The following is a 27,204-nucleotide window of genomic DNA, read 5'->3' as shown; positions in this document are numbered from 1 at the left end:
CTGCCTCCCATGAGCGCCCCTGGTTGGAGGGCTAACATAGCTATCGCAGTTTCATGTCAGTGTCAAGTGTTGGCTTGGCCAGCACAGCTCCCCCATGCCATCCAGCACCACCAATTTGTCCTGCCACCGTTGTTTTTGTTTTTTTGAATTCTTTATTCTCACGATGGCACCATCACCAATAAGAGATAAATTTATGAGAAGGTGAGATTGTGGGTTAAACAGTTGGAAAGTGATTTACATCACTTTGAACATTACAAGTATGGGAGAGGGTGAGCCAAGTTTCAGGAAAACCCAAAAAAGGATGATGGGGGAGATGTCCTCAGTGCTAGAAGAGGTGGTCTACTATCTGCCAGTGTATAGTGTTTGCTTATTGAGGACGTAGCTCGCTGTTTTTATCAGCGCTCGCAATTTGCTATTTTCAAGACGACCATTTGTTGCATCAAGGCATGATGGCCCTCGTCTTCTGGGATGCTGGCGTGGCTACGCAGTGCTGCCCCAAGAACTCTACTAAGGTGAGGCAATGTTGGCTTGATGGAGATTTGTTCGTAACTTTTTATTGTACGCTGTGGCGTCGCTCGTTTGTAGTCCCATGAATCATGTGATTTTTCTACCATTTTTTTATTGGTATGCCAATTTCTAGGTTCCCTTCAGAATATTTCCTGCGGGATTTGCACAGTCGATCTACACCCCAAAGGACACTTAACTGCAAAATTTGGACAAAATTGGAGATATTGACTTGCACAAATGTTCTGGTTTTCTCATATAATTATGCTCTCTCTCATAGAAACAACATCCACGACTAGAGCAGCTGGTGTGGAACAAGCCATGGTGGCGGTGGCGTATACACAGTCAACATGCGATGACAATGCTCTGACACCAACAGTCGGCTCGTCACAGACAAACCCATGACCAATGGCTACCAGCTCGATGTGTCTATGACCCCGCCGTACATCTTTGGACTAAACTGTCTTCTTTGGTGGTGGCGGCGGGTGGACTGTTGAGTTGGTTGGAGGAGGCAACCAGAAGCGAGCAGGCCGGTCAAAGGACGAAGAGGAGGACGAGGAGTATGGGGTTTAGTCGGTGGAGCAGGGAGGAGGTGACCAAAAGCAAACACGGATGTCGGTGGATGAGGAAGAAGAAAATGAGCGTTCAGATGAGTCAGTTGGAGAAGGTGATACCGAAGATGGAGCAGATGGCGATGAAGTTGGTGACGTCGAGTTTTTATTGTGACCCAGAGGTGGATAGCAAGAAATCTGCAGTGCACTGGCATTTGGCAGGTCACCTTGATTGTTGTCATTCATACTCAGATTCTTCTTTCACTGTGTTGTGTCGTGCGGGTCATGCTCATATTATGTGGCGTAAAGTTGTAGAGGCAATCTTCATGCATGTGTACAAGCCAATGTTGTGTGTACAGAAGGAAAGTGTTATTGTTGTAGTACGATATTTTGTGTACGTCATGTTGGTGCATGCGCGTGTTGCTGTGGTGTGAAAAGCTGTCTTCATCTTGAGTTCATGATGTCTTCGTCTCGAGTTCGTCATGTCTAGTTGTGTTTCCGTCGTCGTCTTGTAATAAACAGTCTTCCTAAATGTAGTTATCGTCGTCATTTTGTATAAGTGTGGAGATGGCACGGGACTGGGAGCAGGTAGAGAGAAAGCGAGTTACAACAGTGGTGGCAGCGGTGGCCACTCGTGCAAGTCGCTACCAGATGATGATCTACAACAGCAGTGCCTACTAGTGCAAGTCGCTACCTAATGATGACTACTCTGCGGCAAGTCGCTATCAACTATGATTAAGTCTACAAGGTGTTGATGAAGGAACTACAGTTGTAGTCACAGGCTAAGTCAGTGCTGCTGTGTACCGTGATTTATGTCCTGCTGAACGAATAAAACCCTCCACCGTATCGCTGCTGCCGTGTTCTGGTATTTATTTGAAGTACTGTATTGCAATTGGTCAATGTGGATAGTGCTTTCAAGATAGAAGAGCAAGACTTGTGGACTTGTGGAGATTCAAGGAATTGGAACTTTTAAGTGCTTGTTTAATACGTTACACTAGATTGTTAACATAGTTTTCCTTGCATAAAATTTAATTTTAATCTTGGAGCATAATGACACAACGGGGTGGGAATGCACAGCAACCACAACAGGCAGTACAACAGCGAGCATTGGCACGACCGGTGATAGTTCCGAATCCGTACCTGGGGAAGGGCGATGAGGATTGGCAAAGTTGGCTATCCTCATTCAATGCTGCATGTGTTGCCAATGGTTATGGCGATGAGGATAGAATTGTGTTCATGGGAGCTAGACTGGAGGGAATCGCACATCAAATTTTCAATACCGTGCGGGCGGCAAACCCAAATGACACGTATCCAGTTTTATCCACAAATCTAACAGCCCACTTTGAGCCCGTGCAACAGCAACAGCTGCGGGAGGTGGAACTCAGGGCCAGGGTAAAACTGTCAAACGAAACACAACCAGCTTTTGCTGCAGCTTTACGTTCCCTTGCATCACGCGCTTTCCCGGGCCAAGGTGGAAATATTGTCGAAAGAATTGTCCTGCAACAATTCATAGACGGGCAGAACACATTAGAGGTACGCCTGCAGCTAGCGTCAAACAGGCCGAACACGTTAGATGAAGCTGTACAAAGAGCAATCACAATCACCACGGCATATCAAATGGAGGCAATGCGTGCTCCAAGCTGTACGGCATTTCACCTTCGGAGCATTTTCAGGTCGCGGCAGCAACAGCTACTGCAAATGATGTAGGAGTGGGTGACCTAATCTCACTTCTAAAGAGCATCGACCGAAAGTTAGACCGGATGGCTCAAGGCACGCAAGAAAGTAGACAGCACACCAGGCCACAAAACTCAGGGCCCAGAGCCTGCTACAACTGTGGAGAAATCGGCCACTTCTCCCGGCATTGCCCCCATCCGCGTCGACAGGGAAACGGTCAGTGACTGGCTCTGAGGAGCAAGAGTCAGTCAGTCATGATGTTACCGTAGATATTTCATCAAGCGTTGCCAGTATCAGGTCACGTCGATGTGTAATTAATTGTCAGCTTAATGATGTAGTTGTTACTAATGTTTTGGTGGACACTGGCTCCTGCGTGTCGTTAATCAGTTGCAACAAATTAATGGAAATTTGTCCGGGTGCTGTGCCAAGCCCCGACAACGCACGAGTTCATTCGGTTACTGAGAGCTCTCTTTCAATTATGGGTACTGTTTTTTGCACCGTTGAAATTGATCGGCATGAGAAAATAGTGCAGAAATTTCTTGTGGCAGGAACATCAATCCAGAGATTATCTTAGGCACAGACTATTTACACAAGTCTGGTGCCAAGATCGAGTTTTCAAATGATGGCTGGACATTTGAGCAAAGGAAAGCAGTTCCAGCAGAGTCAATGCGCATCCGGGTAGCAGGCAAGACCGTCATACCAGCAGAACATGTGTGCATGGTGCAAGTAACATGTGACAATAGTAGCCAAGACGAGTTGTATCTCCTAGAGGGTCTAGCAGCATTTCAGGAGAAGCATCCACTGTTAGAGATTGGAGGGGTACTCCTATCTGGGGCTCAAATGTCTGAATTTTGCATCCCAGTGACAAACAGAGCAACATGTAATGAAACTTTGTACTGTGGTACAAATGTTGCTGTAGCGGAAGTGTTCGAGGAGAATGACATTGCAGAGGAATCCGCAGCAGAGTCTTGTGCGTGCACCGTAGACTGCGATAGTGCTACTGGTGACACAGGTGAACAAGAGTTGCGAGAATGGTTACGTACGCAAAGTCTCCTCAATGCCGAACAGCATCAGCAGTTACTCGAGTTACTGCTGGAGTTTCGAGACATCTTTGTCCTGTCGGGAGATTCGCTTGGGCTGTGCACCTCATGCACTCATCGTATTAAGACTGGTGACGCAGCACCCATTAAACAGGCTGCTAGGAGACTGCATTTCTACAAGAGAGCTGAACTGAAGGCACTGATCGTAAACCTATTTGAGAAGGGTATTATTAGCGAATCCGACAGTCCTTGGGCTTCCCCGATAGTCTTAGTGAAGAAGAAGGATGGGACGTTGAGATTATGCGTGGACTACAGGAAACTGAATGCGGTCACTGTTCGAGATGCGTACCCCCTACCACGAATTGATGACACGCTCGATTCATTGTGTGGCTGTAGATTCTTTTCCACGATGGATTTAGCAAATGGGTATTGGCAACTAGAGCTCGAGGAAGCGGACCGCCACAAGAGCGCTTTTGCAACGCCTGTCGGCCTTTACTAATTTAATGTCTTACCGATGGGAGTAAGCAACGGGCCAGCAACCTTTCACCGAGCGATGGAGAAAATCCTTGGAGACCTGTTATTGACTCATTCGTCGGAGGTGTGTCGAGTCTTCTTCGACGACGTGAATGTGGCGAGCTCGACACTAGATGGGCACTACCTTATGTTGCGAGATGTCTTCAGCCGTCTTCGAGGCGCCAACCTTAAGCTGAAACTTGCGAAGTGTCGGTTCCTCCAGGTCGAAGTTGCATTTCTTGGGCACAAGATAAGCTCGCAAGGCGTCGCAACAGGGAATGAGAACGTAGCGAAGGTTCTCAACTGGCAAACCCCAACCGATAAAGGCGACGTGCAAGCATTTCTTGGTCTAGTTGGCTATTACCGGCGGTTCATCAAGAACTTTGCAAAGATTGCAGCACCATTGCATGCCTTGACAGAGAAAGGAAGAAAGTTCGAGTGGACAAAGCCATGTGTTGTGGCTTTTCGCATGCTCAAGGAACGTTTGACATCAGCTCCGATCCTTGCATATCCTGATCTATCTCCAACTGCACAAGATTTCATTCTTGATACAGATGCAAGTAGTTGCGGTATGGGAGCAGTTCTTAGCCTGCAGCAGGGCGATCAGGTCGCGGTTATTGCTTATGCCAGCAAAGTGTTTAACAAGGCGCAGATGAATTACAGCACTTACGATCGTGAGCTCTTGGCCTGTGTTACATTCATTGATTAGTATCGCCACTACTTACTAGGAAAGCGTTTTCAAATCCGTACAGACCACGCAGCCTTGAAAGAATTGATGAAAACGCTGGAACCTCGAGGTCGTAGAGCACGATGGTTAGACTTCACTGTCCGAGTATGACTTCACGATCCTTCATCGTGCTGGGTTGCAACATGCCAATGCAGATGCATTATCCCGCTATCCTGTCAAAGCTGACATTGCGACAGAGGAGGTTGAGGTAGTCACACATGACGACATCGATTTGGTCTCTGCGATCCTACCCCAGATCACTGTTCAACCCAAGTTTGCCGCTCTTATCGGGTTTGATGTACGGACCGCCCAGTCCGCTGATCCTGAGATTCAGAAAGTGTTGTCTTGGTACGACAATGGTACTGGATCTCTTGTCCGGCCGCCAGAGAACCAACTAGTAGGTGTTTCCAAAGCCACCCGGCGATTTCCTGCTGAACTACACACCTTCCAGGTCTCCGATGGACTTCTATGGCGGAAGAAGGACGTCGACGGCGTAGATCACCTACTTCTAGTTGTGCCCGGTGACTTAGTAAACACAGCCATATCTTCTCTACACGACCTTCCTGGGGGAAGCCACGGCGGAGTCGACAAAACCATTGCCAAGTGTAAGCAACGCTTCTTTTGGTTTGGGATGACTGCGTCTGTACGTACATATATACAATGTTGTACGGATTGTCAACAAGCTTCTAACAAAACCACATCAGGCCGTGCAGTTTTAGGCTCGCTGCAAGCTGGCTACTGCTTCGAGCGCGTCGGAATTGATTTAGTAGGTCCCTTTGTAGTGTCGGAACGAGGCAACCGCTATAACTTGGTCGTAATCGACGGTTTCAGTCGCTGGGTGGAGGTATTTGCACTACCAGATATGTCTGCAAAGACTGTAGCAAACGCAATTGTAAACGAGTGGGTGTGTCACGTTGGTGCTCCAGTCAGTCTTCATTCGGATCAAGGCGCACAATTCACGTCTTCAGTCTTCAAAGAAATGTGCCGTGTTCTTTCCATCCACAGAACACAAACCACACCGTACCATCCTCAGGGAAACGGGCAAACCGAGCGTGTAAATCGTACCATTGTCTCTGCACTAAGAGCGATTGTGCAGAAACGTAACAACCTGGGACAATTTGCTCCCTCATGTGTTGCTTTCCTATCGAAGCTCTCTTCATCGTTCCACTGGTTTCACACCAGCAATGATGCTTTTTTGTCAGGAACTTCGCTTACCTGCCGATGTGGTCTTTGGTCTACCTCCGCACCAACAATCGTGTGAGTCGGCGTCTGCACATGTCCTTACTCTCCAGAATAGTCTTCGCTCGATTCATGCCCGTGCACGTGTTAGTGATGATGCCATTCACGCAGTGCAGAAAGATTATTTTGATACCAAGGCGGCTGGGACTCACTTTACCACTGATGATATTGTTTGGCTGCTCGACTCTGTGATTCCAAGTGGTTCTGGCCAGAAGAAGTTACATCGTCCCTGGAAAGGCCCGTATCGAGTCATTCGCAACCGCCATCCTGTGTACGACCTCGTCCGAGTTCATCACACCAGTTCCTCTACGCGTGTACACTTTAATCGATTGAAGAAGTGCTTCTTAAAGGGGAAGTATACCCTAAAATCAAATTTTCACCAGTTGTAGTCTTCGGGGTGCTGAGTCGAATGGTCTTGGTCCGAGGAAGCTGCGACGCTGCCTTCCTACTTGAATCCCAATCGAACTCGCACACTTCCACCGAAACTGGGTGACTGCGCCCTACTAGATGGGGATTTGTATGCAAAATGTCACTAAAAGCGACATTTCGTTCTTATAAAAGCACGGATGACCGCGATTGGCCCATATGTTGTAGTCTTTTGGACGCTGAGTCGACTGGTTTTGGTCCGAAAAGGCTGCGATGCAGCGTTCCTCCTTTATTCCCAATCGAACATGGTTGAAGAAGCGGTCACGTGGTCCTTGTTGCCCAAATCACCTGGTCACCGCGCCAGCAGGCGACAACTTTCACACCAAGGTTCAACTCGAGTGACAGGACTGCACCCAAAAAAGGTCAAACAGGCTAGTAAGTTGTACCCTGCAGGCACGGTGACCAGGTGACTGGTGTACGCAGGAGCACGTGACCGCTTGTTCAACCATGTTTGATTGGGAATAAAGGAGGAACGCTGCATCGCAGCCTTTTCGGAGCAAAACCAGTCTACTCAGCGTCCAAAAGACTACAACATATGGGCCAATCGCGGTCATCCGTGCTTTTATAAGAACGAAATGGCGCTTTTAGTGACATTTTGCATACAAATCCCCATCTAGTAGGGCGCAGTCACCCATTTTCGGTGGAAGTGCGCGAGTTCGATTGGGATTCAAGTAGGAAGGGAGCGTCTCAGCTTCCTCGGACCAAGACCATTCGACTCAGCACCCCGAAGACTACAACTGGTGAAAATTTGATTTTAGGGTATACTTCCCCTTTAACTGGTCCCGCTTTGCCCACAGAAAATCAATCGCCCGCTGTGCAGCCGTTGGCACAGAGTGCACCTCCCTTGTCACACTCTCCTTTCATCGCATTCCCTGACGACGAAGGCCCAGCAGTTGCAGCAGCTCCAGCAGTTGCAGCAGTTCCAGCACCAGCAGCTCGTGCTCCGCGCAATCGCCGCCCTCCCCTTTGGTTGAATGAATATGCTCGATAATTAATGGAAATGTAATAGCCCAAATGTCCCACACTGGTAATAAGGTACGGCAGTGCACATGGTGTTCACATGGGTTGAATAATGGAATCTGCATGAAAATCCTGTTGTGCCAGAAAAGCTCATTTTATCTTGTTTTAAGTAGGAAAACATAAGTCTTTAAAAGATCATTCTTGTTGTTTTTGTTTTTAAGTCATGAGGACATGACTGAAGAAGGAGGGGAGTTATGTAGCAAGTTGTATTAAGCCCTTTTAAGAATAATACCCTCTTTAGGCATAATTACCCCTTTCCCTTTTAAGGCATAGATACCCATTTCCCCTTTAGGCATAACACCCTTTTTCCCTTTTAAGGCATAGATACTCTTTTCCCTTTTTAGGCATAACACCCTTTTTCCCTTTTAGGTGTAAATACTCTCTTCCCTTTAAGGCATAAATACCCTCTTCCTTTTAAAGGCATAAGACCATGTGCTTTGGCATAAGAGCACATGGAGCTATGTACTATGATTGTACTCTTGCTTGACAGGATAAGTTTATGCTTGTATACGCTTGGTATGGTGATCCTGTAAGCTTTTATGTTGTAGATTATAGTATTACCGTAAGTATTGTACACATCTTCTACATGTATATGGAGCTTTAGACACCCCCTCCCAGACTCCAGCAACCCTAGATTCTTAACTACTATATACTATAATCTAGATGCTCTGGTTGGCTGGTTGAAGATCCCCCAGAGTCTTCAATCAGCCTGATAACCACGAGATTGGTCTAAGCATTTTCATTCGGGTTCTGACTCAGATTCAGTTCACTTCCAGTTTTGGTTTCGCATTCTGATTCTGAAAGCTAATTCATTCGGATGCCGTTTCAGGCTCCCTTGCCAGTGTTCTATGAGTCCATTGTCTGATGAGTCCAGTGTCTGATGAGTCCAGTGTCTGATGAGTCCAGTGCCCGTCAGAGGCCTTACTAATACAGTAGATTAGGCCTACAACATTGGTGGCAGCGGTAACGGAAATTGTTGTAAACTTCAACTTCTGGATTCGTCCTGCGTGGCCTTCGCTCCCAGTTTCCGATGTCATCTCCAGTCGTCCTATCGTCACAGTTTTGTCCGTCTTGAAGAAGTTCGTCCGTTGTCCTCGTCCTTCATCATTCGTCTCTCCCGTCTCTTGTCAGTCGTCGTCACTGGCGGTCCCGGACACGACGTAAAACTGTGCCCAGAAGAAAAGGAAAGGAAAAAGAAGGATGGATGGTCCCGGACACGACGTAAAACTGTGCCCAGAAGAAAAACTGAAACAGAAAAAAAGAAGGATGGAAGGTGAAGGCTGCAGTGTGAGGATGTGGACGCTGAGCAGCGCTTTGAGATGGCGGACGACATGGCAGACGGCGCGAGGAGTTTCGTTGGTGAGAGGGTACGTGTGTTGTTGTGAACGTGATGAGTATGTGAGTTGTGTATTTTCTGTTCTCCCAACATTTTGTTCTTTATTATTTGCTCTCCTCGAGGGTAAAGAGGCGCCCGCACAGCGCGTGTGTTCTGTTTGTTTGTTTTTGATTTGCTCTTCTATGAGGATAACTAGAGGCCCCCACAGAGCCAGTGGATTCTGTTCTTTTTGTTATTCTTATGATTTGTGCTCTCACATTTTTAGAATTTTTGCGTGATCGTGAGGTGGTGTGTTGAGTGCAGAAGTTTAGAGTTTTTGAGGTTATCAGTTCCCACACGTGTGACAGCGATCGTGGCTGGTGTTCTGGGTGGGCGGACAGAGTTTTTTTTGAATAATCTGCAGTGCAGGCAGAGGTATATTATTTCTGGGTGTGACTGGTGTGGTATGATTGAGTGATTTGTGTGATCTTTTCCTCTTTTTCCTCTGTTTTATTATTAGAATCGAGGACGATTCTACTCTTGGGAGGGAGTTATGTTGTAGTACGATATTTTGTGTACGTCATGTTGGTGCATGCGCGTGTTGCTGTGGTGTGAAAAGCTGTCTTCGTCTTGAGTTCATGATGTCTTCGTCTTGAGTTGGTCATGTCTACAGTCAACTTCGCCAATAACGACATTCGGCGGGGCAACAGAAAAGTGTCCTTATTCACGAAGTGTCCTTATAACCGAAGTCCCATTTGAATGTATGTGAACCCATATTTTGTATAGTATGACATGCATATCAAAATCAAGCTCTTTTCTTGCTCTATGTCAATGTGTACTTTATTTTCATATTGCAGTTGAAAGGAACTAAAAATTCAATATGCAAGGGAAATCAATTGAAAAATATGCCTTTTTGAGCCATCTACAGGGCCAGAGACATGTACATGTATGATGATTTCTGTACAATCATGTACAACTACATGTACATTGTATACATATAGGTGTGCTGGTAAATCCAACAATTTTGAAGCCAACATAAAAAAGGAAGAAAAAGCCCCCCTTGGCTGCATTTTCTTGCATGTGTGCCTTTATAATAATAATACCCATCACCATAGGTTCTGGTACTTCTGCATGACAGGTACATGTACTTGACTGACAGGTACTTGAAATAGCTGTCAAAAGCCCAGAAAGTCGTTATTCAAGCAGTGAATATGACCTCGGGGCACTAAAAGCATGTCGCTATACGCGAATTGTCGTTATTCAGATAGTCGTTATATCCGAAGTTAAATGTATACAGTTAGATGGGACTTTGCTCTGGGCATGGAAATTCGGTCGTTATTCGCGAATTGTCGTTATATCCGAAGTCGTTATTAGCGAAGTTGACTGTACTTGTGTTTCCGTCGTCGTCTTGTAATAAACAGTCTTCCTAAATGTAGTTATCGTCGTCCTTTTGTATAAGTGTGGAGATGGCACGGGACTGGGAGCAGGTAGAGAAAAGCGAGTTACAGCATTATCACCCTCAAATTGTTTATGTCTAATTCATACTCAACAGTAGTATGGAAGCGACGGTGGACTCGGCACTTGAAGGCTTGCAAGCCGTCCAGGCGTGGGGTCTCTGCAGCATGATTTAGGGCATAACATTCCATGTCTGCACAGCGCTGGCAAGAACTGCACGAAGACAGCTGTTTCGCTCGCGTCCTGGGATAGCTGCATGTTATTAGGTCGACGTTGGGCACCAGGGGGAAGATCTTCTTTAGTGGGCTATCCGCATCCAAGCAGAATTGCTTGTACAAGTATGCAAGCAAAGCCACTGTCCGCCGCAGAGATAGACTAGGGAGCCAGGAGCCCAATCCAACGATGTAAATGCCTCGTCGCTGCATCTGGTCTAGCTTGGCCCAGTATGAGCCTAATGGTGGGGTACCAGGTAGGCACAGTGTATTGGGCAAAGACCACGATTGAGATACGAGAGGTACCTGGTTCAAGTCCTGCCTGGGGACTGGGAACTTGTGGCCAGGCACAAGGGCTACATGGATGCGCCTATTGCAGTTTCGCGGCACTTGTGCCAGTCGTTTGTGAGACTTTTGCCCTCAACCCCACAATGTTGATACGCTAAGCAGTTTAACAATTAAGGATGAAGTGATACTGAAGTTTAACAGCGTAGAATGAGGGTGAAATGGTCATTTTGCAGTTTGCACTTTTTGCCAGCGTGACCTTTTGGAACCATGTCAAGTGACATGATGTGAAGTTATGCCGCTGCAGCACTGTATAGAAGCTATTAAAGGGGAAGTTAAGGCAAAAATTAAAATTTCACCAGTTGTAATCTTCGGGGTGCTGAGTCGAATGGTCTTGGTCCGAGAAAGCTGAGACGCTCCCTTCCTACTTGAATCCCAATCGAACTCGCGCACTTCCACCGAAACTGGGTGACTGCGCCCTACTAGATGGGGATTTGTATGCAAAATGTCACTAAAAGCACTATTTTGTTCTTATAAAAGCACGGATGACCGCGATTGGCCCATATGTTGTAGTCTTTTGGACGCTGAGTAGACTGGTTTTGCTCCGAAAAGGCTGCGATGCAGCGTTCCTCCTTTATTCCCAATCGGACATGGTTGAAGAAGCGGTCACGTGCTCCTGGGTGCCCAAATCACCTGGTCACCACGCCAGCAGGCGACAACTTTCACACCAAGGTTCAACTCGAGTTCAACTCGAGTGACAGGACTGCACCCATAAAACGTCAAACAGGCTAGTAAGTTGTACCCTGCAGGCATGGTGACCAGGTGACTGGCGTACGCAGGAGCACGTGACCGCTTGTTCAACCATGTTCAATTGGGAATAAAGGAGGAACACTGCATCGCAGCCTTTTCGGACCAACACCAGTCAACTCAGCGTCCAAAAGACTAAAACATATGGGCCAATCGCGGTCATCCGTGCTTTTATAAGAACGAAATGGCGCTTTTAGTGACATTTTGCATACAAATCCCCATCTAGTAGGGCGCAGTCACCCAGTTTCGGTGGAAGTGCGCAAATTCGATTGGGATTCAAGTAGGAAGGGAGCGTCTCAGCTTCCTCGGACCACGACCATTCGACTCAGCAAACTGGTGAAATTTTAATTTTTGCCTTAATTTCCTCTTTAAAATTTAGGTAATTGCACATCTTTGGCCACGTATCCGTGGTGTCAATTGGATGTCGTGAGTACGTCATGCATTAAAATGTATGACAAATGTTTGTTTGCTTTCTCTCCTCCTTGTATAGATATATGGAACGTAATGTACTGAGAACTTTAAAGACGGGAGTATTTACAGGTCTTGTCAGCGTAAAGGAAATGTAAGTTAACTTGAAGGGAAATGCCAATCTGCTGAAACTGCTGCAAACAGTCTTTCTGTGCAAGCTACCGCTGTTTAACCCTTTGTCCTTTCGCCCATACTTGAACCGTACACCTGTTGAACCGTACACCTGTGTACGGTTCAACCCACGCATGTTCAAAGCGACCTGGAAGCTACGCGGATCACCCGATCCACATGAAAATTCACGTGCACACAGCCTACACTATGTAGAGGATGACACACGGGTCGCTGGGGCTAGAAAAAATTCAGGAAATCAAAGTCGAAGTTTGCTTGCGCCGTAACTTCCGACATGGCAGCACGCAGGTCGCTTGATGCAGATGAAGCGCTTGTTTGAGGATAGCTGGAGTGACCCAAGCGACAATCCTATGTCTTATGATGAAGAGAACGAACTGGACGAAGCCTTAGTAGAAGGTGTTGATTCTGATTTTGATGACGACGCGGATTATGATGTCATAACCGTCGACCCAACTGTCGGACATTTCGACCGCTCCGATTTGAGCGCAGGATCGGCAGAACAGCACCCGCGTGGTGAAGAGAGTGTACCACCGCCGTGTCTTACCCGTCGTGGAGCAGCAGGGTCAGCTAGAATGCCGCAGCACGTGGAGGGGGAGCTTAGCCCGATCCCAGAGAGGTCCAGATCTCCGTCACCTGCGCGCCGTCAAACTCTTGGTCGACAGCCGCTCAGAGCGAGGAGAGTAGCCGCACGGGGCCGCAATGTTGAGCATGTCGCCACTGGCACTCCTCTGGCCAATGCTCCGTGTTTGCCCAACATGCCAGGGGTGCTACTGCAGGTCATACTTGTACAAATTGCACATTATTATACATAGGAAAGAACTTGAACTTTGAATTTTGCCGATTTTTGATACTCTTGTTTAGCCACGCCTATCTGAGGAATTCAACCCAAATTTTTAGTTCACAATTATCATAAGCTTTCAGGAAAACATAAAGTGTACTTCCTCCGTTAACAAAAACTTCGTGATGGATTTTGATGGATATGAAAACGCTTAGAACAGGTCAAGAACAGTTTGTATCGATTACAAATTACTGGACGAAGGTGATTCAGCCTATGGACAGCGTCTTTACAAGAGAAACTGTTGGCGGAATGAGCAGAGAGTTCAGTTTGCGTCGCTTTCGCTCGATTCATTTTTGACCTGCGTCGCTGTCGTCATCTGCTGCACGCGAGTCGTCATCTGCTGTACGCGAGTCATCATCCCTCTCGAGTCGTTGTTCAGCTCGTTTCAGCCCTGCCTTGGCTTCTTTGATCACACTCCGCTTGATGTTGCCGTAGTTCAAGTAAGTTTGCTTTCAAGCTGCGTGATCCGCCGCGATGGCGATTACTCGTTTCCACCAGGGAGTCGTGAAAAATATTTTACGACTCCCTGGTTTCATCTTCGCTCTCCAGAACTCCGCGAAACGAGGAATAAAGGCACAGCCAAACTGATTCCATTTTCTCTAATGGATACCGGCACTGAACGGAAAGCGGCTAGCCACGAGACTCGCATCGGACTGCAGACTTCTGAAAGAATGCATGGTCATCAGCATTCGAATCTGGGCTTCGCGCAGGTTGAACAAGAACTTGAATTCAGAATTATTTTCATTGAGCCGTGCGATCGAAGCAGCTCCTTGTTCACTCACTCATTGTGTGGGCTCGCTGCTCCGTTTTATCGCTCTCTATCACTCTCCAACGTACTCAGTGCTAAAGTGGTAGAGAGGCCGAGCAGCGCAATATCCCCTCGGAGAAGTGGTATTTCTGTTTCGCTCGCCATGACTGTCATCACCTATGTTTCCACAGCGCAACCATCGATTCCGCTCGGCTTGTTGTGAAAGGTCGCTTTCCTTGCAGCGTACCTCTGTCATGGCATGCCAGGGAAGGCCAAGAAAGTGATTGCGACTCATTTCACGGCAGTTTGTGCCCAAATCAGCCCCTCAAAATTCCATCACGAAGTTTTTGTTAACGGAGGAAGTACATACAAAATATGAGCTGCTTGGGAATGGTGAGTGGATTTGTTGAAGCATGTACCCCTCACATACATTTTGGGCAAAAGGACAAAGGGTTAATGCTGTTGAACCTGATTGGACAATGGTTTTGTCACACCAGGCATTCGTGACTGCTGACCTGTTGATGAATAGAAGTCAATAGTCTAAATTCTTTTCAATTAGGATATGGTTTCAATGTTTTACTATCCCTTGGGTAATGTCATTTCTCTGTAGCCATCCACAATACCCATACATCGTCACAACACTCTCCAAATGGTGTGTGGACTATACCCATCACTAGAAGAGATACCGTTTAGCCCATGTCTTAGATATCGTTTAGCCCATGGCTGGCCACGACCCTGCTTGGGAATGAATGGCCCAGCATAGTCGACTGCAATGCGCGAGAAGGCTCTTAGCGGCAATGACACGTGGACAGTTGGTAGCGGTGCCATGATCAGGGTACCTGGTGTCGCCGTTCGTTGTCGACACAGATTGCATTTCTTCTCATACGCCTTGATCTCCTCTCGTCCACCAAGCAGTCAATAACGACGTGACAACATGTCTAGGGTGTGAGTCACTCCTGCGGCATGGCTACTCTCCTCGTGGGCTTCACGTACAATGAGCTCAGTCACCCAGTGTCCCTTCGGGAGAATAATATGGCACCTGGCCGTCTCTTCTAGCATATTGGCGTTACTCAATCATCCGTCCACACGCAGTAGCTGGTCTCCAATGAACGTAGGTCATAGCTTCACAAGCTTGCTCGCCACTGGAATGGGCTTGCCGGCTTTCAGAAAGCGATACTCATCCAATGCTTCATTCTGAGCTGTCGCAATGATAGCAGATCTGCTGCTCTCAAGCTCGTCAGCAGCCAATGGACCTGTTTCACGGCATTCTGGCGTCTCGCGACAATTCTCGACGAACCACATTACCCATGCACACCGTCGAACAAGACGTCGCAGGCTGGAAAAGCAGGCTGGGTCGAACCTCCAGGGTGTCTCCTCCTCATCATCAACCATCATGTCGTTGCTACTGCTGCGGGAGCATTGGTAGTATTCATTTATTTCCCTTTTTTATACGAACGTCCACTATATTCCCGAATATGTGCGAGAAGTGGTGGCGGGGCAAGGCTGCTCTGCCGACCTCAAAGGTCTCCCGCGTCTACGCAGACAAAGCGCGCCATAAAAATCTTTTGCTCCAGGTTGGCTATCGACTTCACTTCTGGAACACGTTGAGCTGGCTACGCGGCTTCACTCTTGCGGACAAATTCCGGAGCTGACCACCAGAGGGTGTTGCCAAGGAGAGTGCGGGCTTTTGTTCCACGCTACAGAACATCAGCGGGATGCTGCTCAGTCGGAGAATGGGACCACTGGTTGAAGCTACGTGCGCGTTTCCTGATCCAGTAGAGCACGTTGAGGCTGTCTGTCCATAGCACTCCATCCTGGATGGCTAGGTGGAGAACATCAGAGGCCCAAACTGATAGCTGAATGGCTAAACATGCTGCCAACAGCTCCAACCTAGGAATTGACAGAGTCGCATGGGGAGCAACGCGCGATCTGCTGGAGATAATGGCTGTCGAGGCCTTAGCATCACTGTATGTGCAGCGCAAATAACCCACTGCTCCATAGGCTGCCTCGGATGCATCCGCAAACACATGGATCTGGCAGCTGACAAGCTTGCCATTGCCGGTTTTCTGCAGGCAGCGTTGAATTTGGCGACAAGTTGGTGATGTCAGCATACCAATCGGTGACATGGTTCTTCAGCTCGTCTGGAAGTGGGTCGTCTCAGTCGGTGCCGTGGAGCCACATGTCCCGAACCAGCATCCGTGCCTGTACAACAAAAGGGGCCACAAGCCCCAGTGGGTCGAACACGCTGGCCATGGCGCTCAGGAAGGAGCGCTTGGAGACATGATGGGCTTCCGGCACAATCGGCTTGGAGGTGAAGTCGGTTGTAGCTGACCATAGCAGCCCAAGCGTCTTAGTGCTCGGGAGGTCGGGACAATCTAGGTCAATCTGGCTGGCTCTCTCCTCCTTCGGAACCCTGGCTATGATCGTCTGGGAGTTATGGCTCTATCCTCCTTCGGAACCCTGGCCATGATCGTCTGGGAGGATCTATCCTCCTTCGGAACCCTGGCCATGATCGTCTGGGAGTTCTGGCTCTATCCTCCTTCGGAACCCTGGCCATGATCGTCTGGGAGTTAGAAAGCCATTTTCTACCGCACATGCCGGCTTTCCTCCAGCGTTCCGAGAGCTGTGTGTAGAGTTCCAATCCCTCGTCGTCATCCGCTGCAGAATCCATTAAATTATCCATATATGATGTTGACTACATGGTCTCGGCTGCCAACTTGAACTGGTACTGATGCGACAGGACGTGCACCTGCGACACAAACTGGGCAAGAAACGGTGACGCGTTAGCCCCAAACACGAGTCGCTGGAACTCGTAGACTCGCGGTGGAGCCATTTCATCCATACCGCGCCACAGGAACCTCTGCTAGGGCCGATCATGTGCGCTTAGCCCAATCCTCAGGTACATTTCGGCGATATCACAGATGAGTGCAACTGGCTTCTGGCGGAAACGGGTGAGAACGCTCAGCAGTTGACGTTGCAGTTTCGGCCCCGGCAGGATTGTGTCATTCAATGTTATACTGTCACACTTCGCCGATGCATCGAAAACAAATCGTGTCTTCATTGCGACCTTGTCGGGTCGGAGCACGGCAAAGCGAGGCAGGAACCACTGGCTTTAGTTCCTCAGCCGGCACCTCTCTCACATTATATGGGCCAGTGCATGCGAAAACGTGTCTTCGGGGGAAACCAATTTCTTTCAGAATTTTGAGAAAATCGCTCGGAAAGAAGGGTTATTTTTTTTGTGGCTCGATCGCGGATCTTGTCTACATTCCTAATCAATCTCAAGACGACAAGAGGAGCGACAAGCGATCGACTTGCAGCAGTCATCATAGACGTGGCGGCGCAGGAGGAGTTGGAAGTAGTACTTGAGGAAGGGCCTCTGAGTAGACACACTCGCGGCAGACGCCGAGCAGCATGTCGGTTGAGCTGTACCGCTCGCGTGACTATCGTCGGCGCGTCCGAAGAGATCGACAGGGTTTACTATTGAGGAGGAAGACGACAATTTATTTGGCGAGTCGTGAGTCGGAGCAGTCGGCAACTAGCAGCTGTACTGCTCACACTGACTCTGACGAAGCCCCAACTAAGCGTCCGCGAGTGAAAGTCTTCTGCGTTGAGGTTGAATACGAGTCGAGAGCGGATGAATTAGGCGGAGATTCTGCGGACTCTGCAAGCGACGATGAGCAGGACGCGCTTCGGAGCATTGCCGCTGTGGACTCACTGATTCTTGAAGGCCATGGCTGCGTTCGGAACTACCATTTCAGCAGCTTCACGTCGAGCGCAATCCTCCATTACGACGGCTAAATCTCGGCGAAGGAGAACTCGAAGGAGCTCGTCATTTGTTATATTGGTGTGCTGGCTGCGCTGCACGCGCGCATGACGATCCTGTCGACTGTCATGCATTGGTCGACAGCTTCCGCAACGCAACGGACGTGCATCACGTTTGGATAAACTGTGATGGGATACATCGCGTGTGGAACCGCGTTTCTGCAGCTCCATGTGGTTGGCAGAACACGACTGTGTGCAAGTGGACAAGAAGAACAATAGCTGTCACCCTGGTGCACATGGAAATCTGGCAATATGCCTTGGAATACATTTAGTGCAGAAGTGGGAGACAGAGCGCAGCAGTTTATTCTGAACTACAGCTTAGTGTTCAGTCTCCCTCTGTCTGTTGCACCAAGAGGGAGAGGTGAGGAATCTCCCATAAACTTACCTACATCTGTCGCCTACAAGTTTGTCCTTTCGGAACATGTCGAGCAGTCTGGTGGAGCGCAAACCCTGGGTTACCGTATATTTTTGTATCTGTGGACTGAGAAGTACAAGTCCATCGAGTTATATTTTTGTATCTGTAGACTGAGAAGTACAAGTCCATCGAGTTCATGACGCGACGGATGGATGTGTGCAACAAGTGTGGGCTGCTGAGGGACGATATTCGTTCTCCTCGTGCGTAAGGTGAAAAGAATTCTGCAACGGAACCACTCCGTGACCATTGTTGTCTTTGCACAAAAAGAACGCGAGTTCTTGTTAGCTCAACGCTGCAAGAACTTGCTGGACAATGTTGCCCAGTTTTGACCAGAGAACAAGGCAGCCTTCATTGAAAGTCTTGGCCAATACTAAACTCTAAAGGCTGACACGCAACACTGTTGCTGCTTTCAGCGACACTGTAGATAATGCATTATACAAGGCATAATCTATGTTGGACAATGCCATAGAAATCATGGTCTATATGTACTTTCAAATGTGATATCCAACTTTATCTTCCACAGAGGTGTTCTCTAGACCCCTGTGATTGATTTTCAAGAAAGAAAAAAATTTCCAAAAATTTGGCCTTAGACACGGTATTGCATGCACTGGCCCAAATTATATGTTCGTGGACTACCTCAGTGGCAGACACCAGAGAGTAGCCTTAGCCGAAGGGGAAGTTTCTGATATGGTTGGTTGGTTGGTTGTGTTTATTTGAATTCGCAAACCAAACGGACTGAATATGTCCAATGACAAGGAAGCGAATGAAGTCCAAGTAACCCAGGAATGAGGACACAGATGAAAGAAAAATAAGAGAACAGAAAGCTCTCAGCAAAGGAAGAAGAGAAAAGAAGGAAAGAAAAAGAATAAAGGAGAAAAAGAAGAAAAATCGTGGTCACGGCGAGAAGAAAGCTTTTAGCAAAAAAAAGAAAGGAAAGGATGAAGGAGAAAATGGGAAGACACATCGTAGTCACCGCCAAATCCGGAGTAGCGGCAGGACACAGTAGACATAACAAGAACAGGAACAAGCACGCATTCAGCATGGGCCATGCCGGCCCAGAAGCGGGAGACACCGACAGGAAGAGAGAAGAGAAGAAAAGAGAGAGAAATCGAAGCATTGCACATCTACGCCCATACATCCACACATCCACACATCCACCCATCCACACACACACACACACACACACACACTACTACTACTACTACTACTGTAGCTTGGTTGCCACAAGGGCCACACCACTCCGAAAGGAGCCAGAGTCATTGTCAGGAGCAGAAACGGAGATGACGACTCAGGTCACTCTGTCGACGGAACTGACGGCTGCAGCGAGAACAGCGAACACCATACGCCGCTCTATCAGACTTGGTTGCTCGATGGCCACGGTCGCACTTGTGACGTCTGAAACCAGGCACTGACTTGAACTGCCGATTGCATGTCACACACAAGAGAGAAGCTGGGACGTTGAGCGGAATAGGCGATGCCGGCGCGGACGCTTCCGATGGTTCCAGGGGCAAACAACGATGTACACGCAAGCCACCACGAGAGTGAAACCACCTCCTGCATGTACCACACTGCACAGCACCACGCTGTTCCTGGATGGGGAGACTTCGTTCTGCGCTACACTTGTGTCTTGCTTTGTCACCTGGCCGACGAAACGAACGGTGGCAGATAAGACAGTCCACCCGTTGAGATTGGTCATGGGAAGGACCGCCGAGGCTCGGCCCAACGGCAGACACCCGCCAGGCAGATCGATCCTGAGCTATCCCATACCAAGCTAGATGTTCAATGCCGATGTGCCGAAGATCAGCCGAAATCACATCCCTCCAGCGACGACGAGGACCACACGCAGGCCGAGGCGACGGTAGGAAGCCAAACAACAGCTGCTTGGGCACACGAACATCCGACATGCGGGCCACATGGCCAAGCCATTCAAGCCTCCGCTTCCGAAGCCGGGAGGACAATAGCGATGTATCACCCCACATCTCTCGGAGCTGCTCATTGGTGATGCGTTCCTCCCACTGTTGTGTTCGCGAAACACACAAGATGCTACGGATGCACTGGTGGTGGAAACTATCGAGGCGCCGGAGGTCACCCTGCAAAGGGCACCAGCACTCCGAAGCATACAGTAGCACTGTCATCACACAGGCGTTATACAATCGGCGCTTCACATGGAGTGAAAGATCACGATTAGCAAACACATCCTGAAGCGATCCAAAGGCACGCGAGGCGAGTGACAAACGCCTCGAAACGTCTCCCGCAGAACGCGCATCCGGAGTGATGACAGAACCCAGATAAACGAAGGAGGAAACATTTTCCACCACCTGTCCATGAAGCGGAATGCCAGCAGTGTCAACTGAAGTAACACCAACACCAGCCACCATAAACTTGGTCTTGGGTATACTCACAGTGAGGCCAAATTCAGCAGAAACATCCTGGAACGCCGTCAAGGCCAACACAGCATGCTCCCGCGAACCAACTACAAAGTTTGCATCGTCCGCATACTCAACATCAACAACAGCGGTCTGCTGATAGGTACGGGTTCGTCGTGCTGGGTTGAATAACTGGCCATCCAAGCGATAGTGAAATTGGATGCCAATGTCTGGGTCACGATCAGCGAGAACAGACCGCCAACGTTCCACCACCAGAGCCAGATAGAGGTTAAAGAGGATTGGGGCCATTACACACCCCTGCCTCAGGCCGTTCTCCACACGAATTTCATCCGTGACACCTCCAGGCACACGCACCTCCGCCACCATGCCATCATGAAATGACTCAATGACCTTGAGGAGAGTCGGAGGAATACCAAGGACAGAAAGAGCACGATACAGTGCAGCCCTAGGCACAGAATCATATGCCTTTCTCAAGTCCACGAAGATACAAAATATTTTTGTACGATGCTCGTATGCCTTCTCCACCAGTTGCCGGACAGTAAACACAGCATCAGCACAGCCACGGTTGGGTCGAAATCCGCACTGAGACTCCGGGAGAAGATGCTCGGCCCTGGATTGAAGGCGGTTCTGTATCAAGCGACCAGCCATCTTGCCCACCACCTCCAAAAGAGAGATCCCACGCCAATTGTCACAGAGCGATAGATCTCCACGCTTTGGGATTGGCACCAGCTGGGCATTCCGCCACTCCTGAGGAACACCACCTGTGGACCAGACAGTCAAAAGCAAGGCCAACAAACATTCATGCAGCTCACTGGAGCCATACTTCACAAGTTCGGGCAGGATCCCCGATGCGCCAGCTGCCTTGCCATTAGCCATTGCACGTATAGCTCGACCAACTTCCTCAGGAGATGGAGGGATGGCGAGCTCCTCGTCGATGGGCCTGACCTCCAGCGTACCGAAAACGTCCAAGTCATAGAGGCTCCTGATATTAAGGACGTTTGAAAAGTGTTCATACCACCTGGACGAGATGGCCTCCAACGACGTGCACACAATGCCATCGGTGTCCCGGATGGATTGCACCTTCATGGGTGTGATGCCCCCAAAGCATCGCTGAATCGCCCGAATGGCAGCCCAGGCACTCTTGGTATTAAACCGCTCAGCCTCCACGATGTCAGCTTGTTTACTGAGCCAACTCTCCTTTGCGGAACGAACAGCCGCACGGGCCTCACCACGGGCCTCCCTGTAGGCAACCAAATCCGCCCGGGAACCAGAGTGACATTTCCGATACAAATCATTCCGGGCCTTCAGAATGGGCTCCAATGTGGCCGCACTCTGGACAAACCAGTCAGGACTGCTACGTCTCTCATGCCCGATTGCAGCCTTAGCTGATGACGTTATAGCCTTCTTAATACAGGACCACTGCTCCTCGATGAGTCCGCCAGCATCAAAGTTCTCCAAGCCACCAGACAAACAGTGGCCATACTCCGCTCGGGTGCACTCGACTAACTCCCGCCTCTCGTCAGTCATACCTGGCACAGTCAGCAGCTCCTGAACCGCAAACCGCCGGTTCCTGCGCTTTTGATTCTGATTTCGGCCGGGCACAATCCTCCCCGGCAGGCAATACGTCATACACAAGAGATTGTGGTCAGTACTGCACTCTGCACCGCGAATCACATGGGTGTCCACAACATACTGCATTTGACTTACACGGACAAGTACATAATCAATACAATGCCAACGTTGGGATCTCGGGTGCCGCCACGTAGCCAGATGTATCATCCTCTTCCGGAAATGGGTGTTGCAGATGGTCAGGTTATTGCGTAACGAGAAATCCAACAACTCCATCCCAGCATCATTGCGCTCACCAATGCCAAAGCCTCCATGGACATCCCGCCACAAACCAGAAGACTGAGGCTCAACAGCAGAACCCACACGTGCATTGAAGTCCCCAAGGACGATCAAATGATCTGAGAGAGGAACAGCCATGACAGTCTGCTGCAAATCTGCATAGAATGCGTCCTTCACTGATCGACTGGCCCGGAACGTGGGTGCATAACAAACAACCAGATGTACCCACACAGAGGCTCTCTCAGCAGGGCACTGCCGCTGGGTGCCAGTACACAGAGGAAACTTCAACTTACATGTCATAAGTCTGGACGAGACAGCACTCTGCTGCGAGCCTCCGCGCTCAAACGCCGCTCTGGCACGCCGCCTCAACAAGACGGCGACTCCTTCTCCACGAGTGAAATTCTCAGTCGGCAGAGGTCGACCCGACGATATAACCAACGCATCACCAACAGAGTACGACGCAGCGCCGAACCATTTCGTCTCCTGCAGTCCAATTGCCTCACACACACACACACACACACACACACACACACACCCACACCCACACACACAAACACACACACACATACGCACACACACATACATGTACATACCCACACCTACACACCAATAAACACATACTCAGACACATACCCCACACACACAAACGCACACGTGCGTGCGTGCGCACACACACATACTCACAAACACACACAAACATGTACATTGACAGCCACACATACAATTGCATTGCAATGTTCTCAGTTCATAGAAGAAACGGGACTGCTGCAGCACGGAACTGGCGAGGAACAGAGATGGAGCGAATACTGCTAGGCAGGTTGTTCCAGCATAGCGCACCCTGGAAGGCGAATGTCCCCTTTCCAGAGTTGCTGCGGGCGGGTGGCAGGCAGAGACCCATGCCGGAGTCCAGGCGCGTGGACCGGCCACAAGCTGACAGCAAGAGAACCTGAAGCTCAGGACTTGCTTGGCCGTAACGGCAGCGCCTTGCAAGGAATGCCAGCTTCTGCTTGTACACTTCGGATACCCGATACAGTGAGAGGCGCTCCAATAGGTCATGTGCGGATGTCCATGGCGGGCGTCCGAACACTACACGGGCACCACGGTTTTGCAGAACCTGTAGTGATGACAGTGCCTGGCTGCCAGAGATGTCGAAAATGCATTTGATCCATATAGAAGATCGGGCATTATGATGGACTGGAAATAAGTTATCCGACCTTGTATGCTGAGGCAACGCCGCATCCTCCACAGGACTCCGATCTTTTGTGATACACGGTTTGCATAGCGGGTTATGTGGTCATCCCAAGACATGTTGCCATCAAATGTTATGCCAAGGTACCTGGCAGACTCCACAAGTGGCAGCAGGGTCGCGTTACAGTTCACCGAGAGTGGAGTATGCTTCTCAGGTAGGTTCCCAGAAATGGAGATCACCTGGCTTTTGGAAGCATTCAGGATCAAGCCACGGTCGTTTAGCCAGTAAGAAATAGCTGAAGCTGACGCAAACAGAATTGCAGACACTTCAGACTTAGTCAGTTTGCTGCAAGTGAGACCAATGTCATCTGCAAACTGCAAAGACAAAGCTTGTCCAGCAACATAGGGTATTTCCCGAGTGTATACGTTAAACAAAATGGGGCCGAGCACAGATCCCTGTGGCACTCCACAGGTGCAGAGAGTGATAGTGCTGCGTGATGGTCCGATACACACACGCTGGCTTTGTTCGGAGAGGTAAGAAATGAGCCACCGCAGGGCTGCGGCCGTGACGCCAACAATGAAGAGGTCGAGAATTAGTTGGTGATGTCTAACTTTATCGAATGCTTTTGACATGTCCAGTAAGCAGACACCTGTGTTCATTCGTTTGTCCCGGGCAGTAAGGATACGGTTGGTGATGAGAGCTAGTGCATCCTCAGTGGAATGGCCGCTGCGAAATGCAAACTGAGTGGAGGGAAGTGACTCCGTGATGTTCATGACTGATACAAGTTCCTTCTGCACCAGCTTCTCTAATAACTTGGACAAAATTGGGAGAAGGAAAATGGGACGGAAGTGAGTGGGAACTGCTGGGTCACCAGCTTTATATAGCGGTGATACGTGTGCAAGCTTGAAGGCAGATGGTACTGTACCACGGGATAGTGAGGCATTGAAGAGAGCAGCAGCAGACGGAGCAATGATATCAGCACAGCACTTCAGAAGTACTCCTGGGATGCTGTCACTGCCTGTGGCCTTGGCTACATTGATGCCTCTCAGGAGACGATAAACAGAGTCACAGTGGTTCGGACATACTGGAAAACTGATAAGGCTGTGGGGCGTGATGGACCCTGTGGCATGGTGAGCACAGGGGGTCTATCATTATCAGTCACAACTTTACTGAAGGCTGTGGCGACATCCTCCACATCACACGTTGGCTCAATACGTTGGCGAGTTCGAGATGTTACAGTGTTGATGATATGCCACAGTTTGCGTGGATTGCGACTATGTTCAGCACATTGGGTTTGGAAATAGTCATTGCATTTCCTACGATAGGCATTTCTGGCAGCCGCACGGGCACGCCTGAATGCCGAGTAGAGATGGGGGCTGCCCTTGTTCTGAAGCCACTGGCGATGTGGCCTTTTCTTGCGACACTGGAGTTGGTACAATTCCCTGTCAGACCACGGGGGATATGAGCTCGCCTTCCTGCTGGTGGATTTGAGAGGGGCATGTCTGTCAAGAACACGCATGAATTTAGTGTGCCAAGTGCTCCACATCTCATCAGTGGAGGAAGTCGATTGGAACACGCTCAGGTTGGCATTGGCAAGCTCATCCCGAAATTCTGGAAGGTTTATGGTGCGCATGTTGCGGGTTAAACTGGTTCCCTGGCGTTGTGAGGAGTGTTGATGCTTAGCGGATGATAGCGCGAGGTCCAGTCTAGCATGTACGGCCGAGTGATCACTCAGAGTACAGGGTACGACATTGCAGGAGACTGTAGCAGGGCTACTGGTGAGGATCAGGTCCAGTGTTGTGCCGACTGGACATCTTGGGGTTATTCGGGTTGGGACAGAGACTAAATTTCTCAAACCGAAAGAGTGAATTGCATCATTGAAACGGTGGAGCTGAGGTGTTACAGCGGAGCTAACATTAATGTTGAAGTCACCAAGCAGGGTGACAGATGGTGATACCACTGCAGCCTGGTGAAGAGCCTGCTCAAATCTGTCCCAATAATGAATTGATTCAGCAGGGGGGCGATACATACACGCAAAAGGTGCCGCTGTTTGGAGTGGTGCAGACTAATCCACACGGCTTCAATACCGTCCACCTTCAAATCTGGCTGTACGGTGACAGGAAGTGTAGCCCTGTAATACAGGCACACACCTCCACCAGGAGGGTCGGCTCGATCCAGCCTGGCAAGGCTGTATTCAGATATTTCTATCTCATTGTTAGCTACTGTTGCAGTTAGACTGGTGCAGCATGCTGGCTGTTAGAGTACAATCATTCATGCGTGATATGGATAGGTGGATGTGTTAGAGCTATGATCCATGTGTGCTTCTATTCATGCATTCCCATCAAGAAGGCCATGTGTCAGGTCTATTCAGTACTCTGGTGTCTAGACGTCTGCATTCTATTGTTGTATCACATTACATGGTCGAGTGTTGCCATAGGGTCTTTCTATACCATGTATGTGCGTGCACTGTTATTAGCTACTGCTATCTTTTGTTAGGCCAGAGTTGGTTTTAGCCTAGTTGTGGAGATGTTCAGGTTTTAGTTCTTGGAGAGTTGTGACTGTTTTCAGATCATGAGTCAGTGTAAACATTGTGTCCTGGAGATCTTTGTGTGTGGATAATCCCGGTTCCGGGGAGAAACGGAATATCTGGTCCTTCGAGCCGGATCTGGAAATAGTCATCATGGAAGGTGAAGATAGGAGTACGCGCAGAAGTGCGCGGTCAACGAGAGGTGTAGCACCTCCCCGTTTGGGTTTTGAAGAAGAGCGCTCGATGCGCAGTAGTAGGAGATCAGGAGGAGGACAGTCCCGATCTTCATACGAGACTCAGCGTCGAGTTCTGGAAGCAGAAAAGAGGCTCCTGGAGAAGGAGCTTGAGCTCGTGAGGTTAGCTCAAGACGAAGCGTCGTCAAGTGGCCAAGGGGCCAAAGGATCGTCCTCTCCCAAGATGGCCTCCGAAGTCTTCGCAGAGGAGCTCATAGAAGGCCATGAAGCTGATGCAGCCGTTGACGCTGGCCAAGGAGATGAGGCTAGTATGGGTGAAGTAGAAGTTGCGCACCTGCCAGAACATGCAGTGGCTGTTTCTCACGATCCAGAGCCGCACGCAGTGCCGAGTCCCAGTGTAGCCGGAACTGTCAGTGCCCACACAAGCAGGAGTTTGCCTGTGGCGGTGAGGACTGAGTCTGAGGTCGCACGTGCGTCGACGAATACGGAGCAGGCCAATCTGTCAGGGTTGCGAGTGCAACAAGAGTTTGTGCTGAAAGAGAAGCGCTATCAGCGGGAACTGAGCGAAGCTCAATCAATAGCGGACGCCGAGCAGCGACGTGTAGCGAAATTGAACAAGGATCTTGCGAGCGCTCGTGCAGACCTGTCATCGCTGCAGGCGGAAAATAGGCGAGTCACGCAGGAAAAAGAGGTGTGCGAAGCTGAGCGGGATGTATCGGAAAGGGAACTGCGCGAGCTGCAGCCGCATCTCGAGCGCCTGGAAAGAGAACACCAGGAGGGGCGCATGTGTTTGGAAGACCTCCGCGATCAGAATGACCGCTTGCTGACGCGAGCCGAGCAGGTTTCAGCAGAGCAACACGCGCAGCGAGCT

At 49.4% G+C, this 27,204-nt stretch overlaps 1 protein-coding gene across 1 annotated transcript in view; it reads left to right on the top strand.

Moving 5' to 3' along the window:
• The window catches only part of LOC135828061 (uncharacterized), a 148,092-nt gene that overhangs the window by 88,977 nt on the left and 31,911 nt on the right, over positions 1-27,204 (top strand). The window contains exon 14 of the mRNA XM_065340494.1: positions 12,259-12,330. Within this exon, the coding sequence (XP_065196566.1) occupies positions 12,259-12,330 (72 nt within the window). The remainder of the gene's footprint in view (positions 1-12,258; positions 12,331-27,204) is intronic.

This window comes from Sycon ciliatum, chromosome 12 (genome assembly GCF_964019385.1).
Source record: "Sycon ciliatum chromosome 12, ocSycCili1.1, whole genome shotgun sequence".
NCBI classification, from domain to species: domain Eukaryota; kingdom Metazoa; phylum Porifera; class Calcarea; order Leucosolenida; family Sycettidae; genus Sycon; species Sycon ciliatum.
The sequence above is the reverse complement of the archived record's forward strand: the minus strand, read 5'-3'. Positions and strand labels throughout refer to the sequence as shown.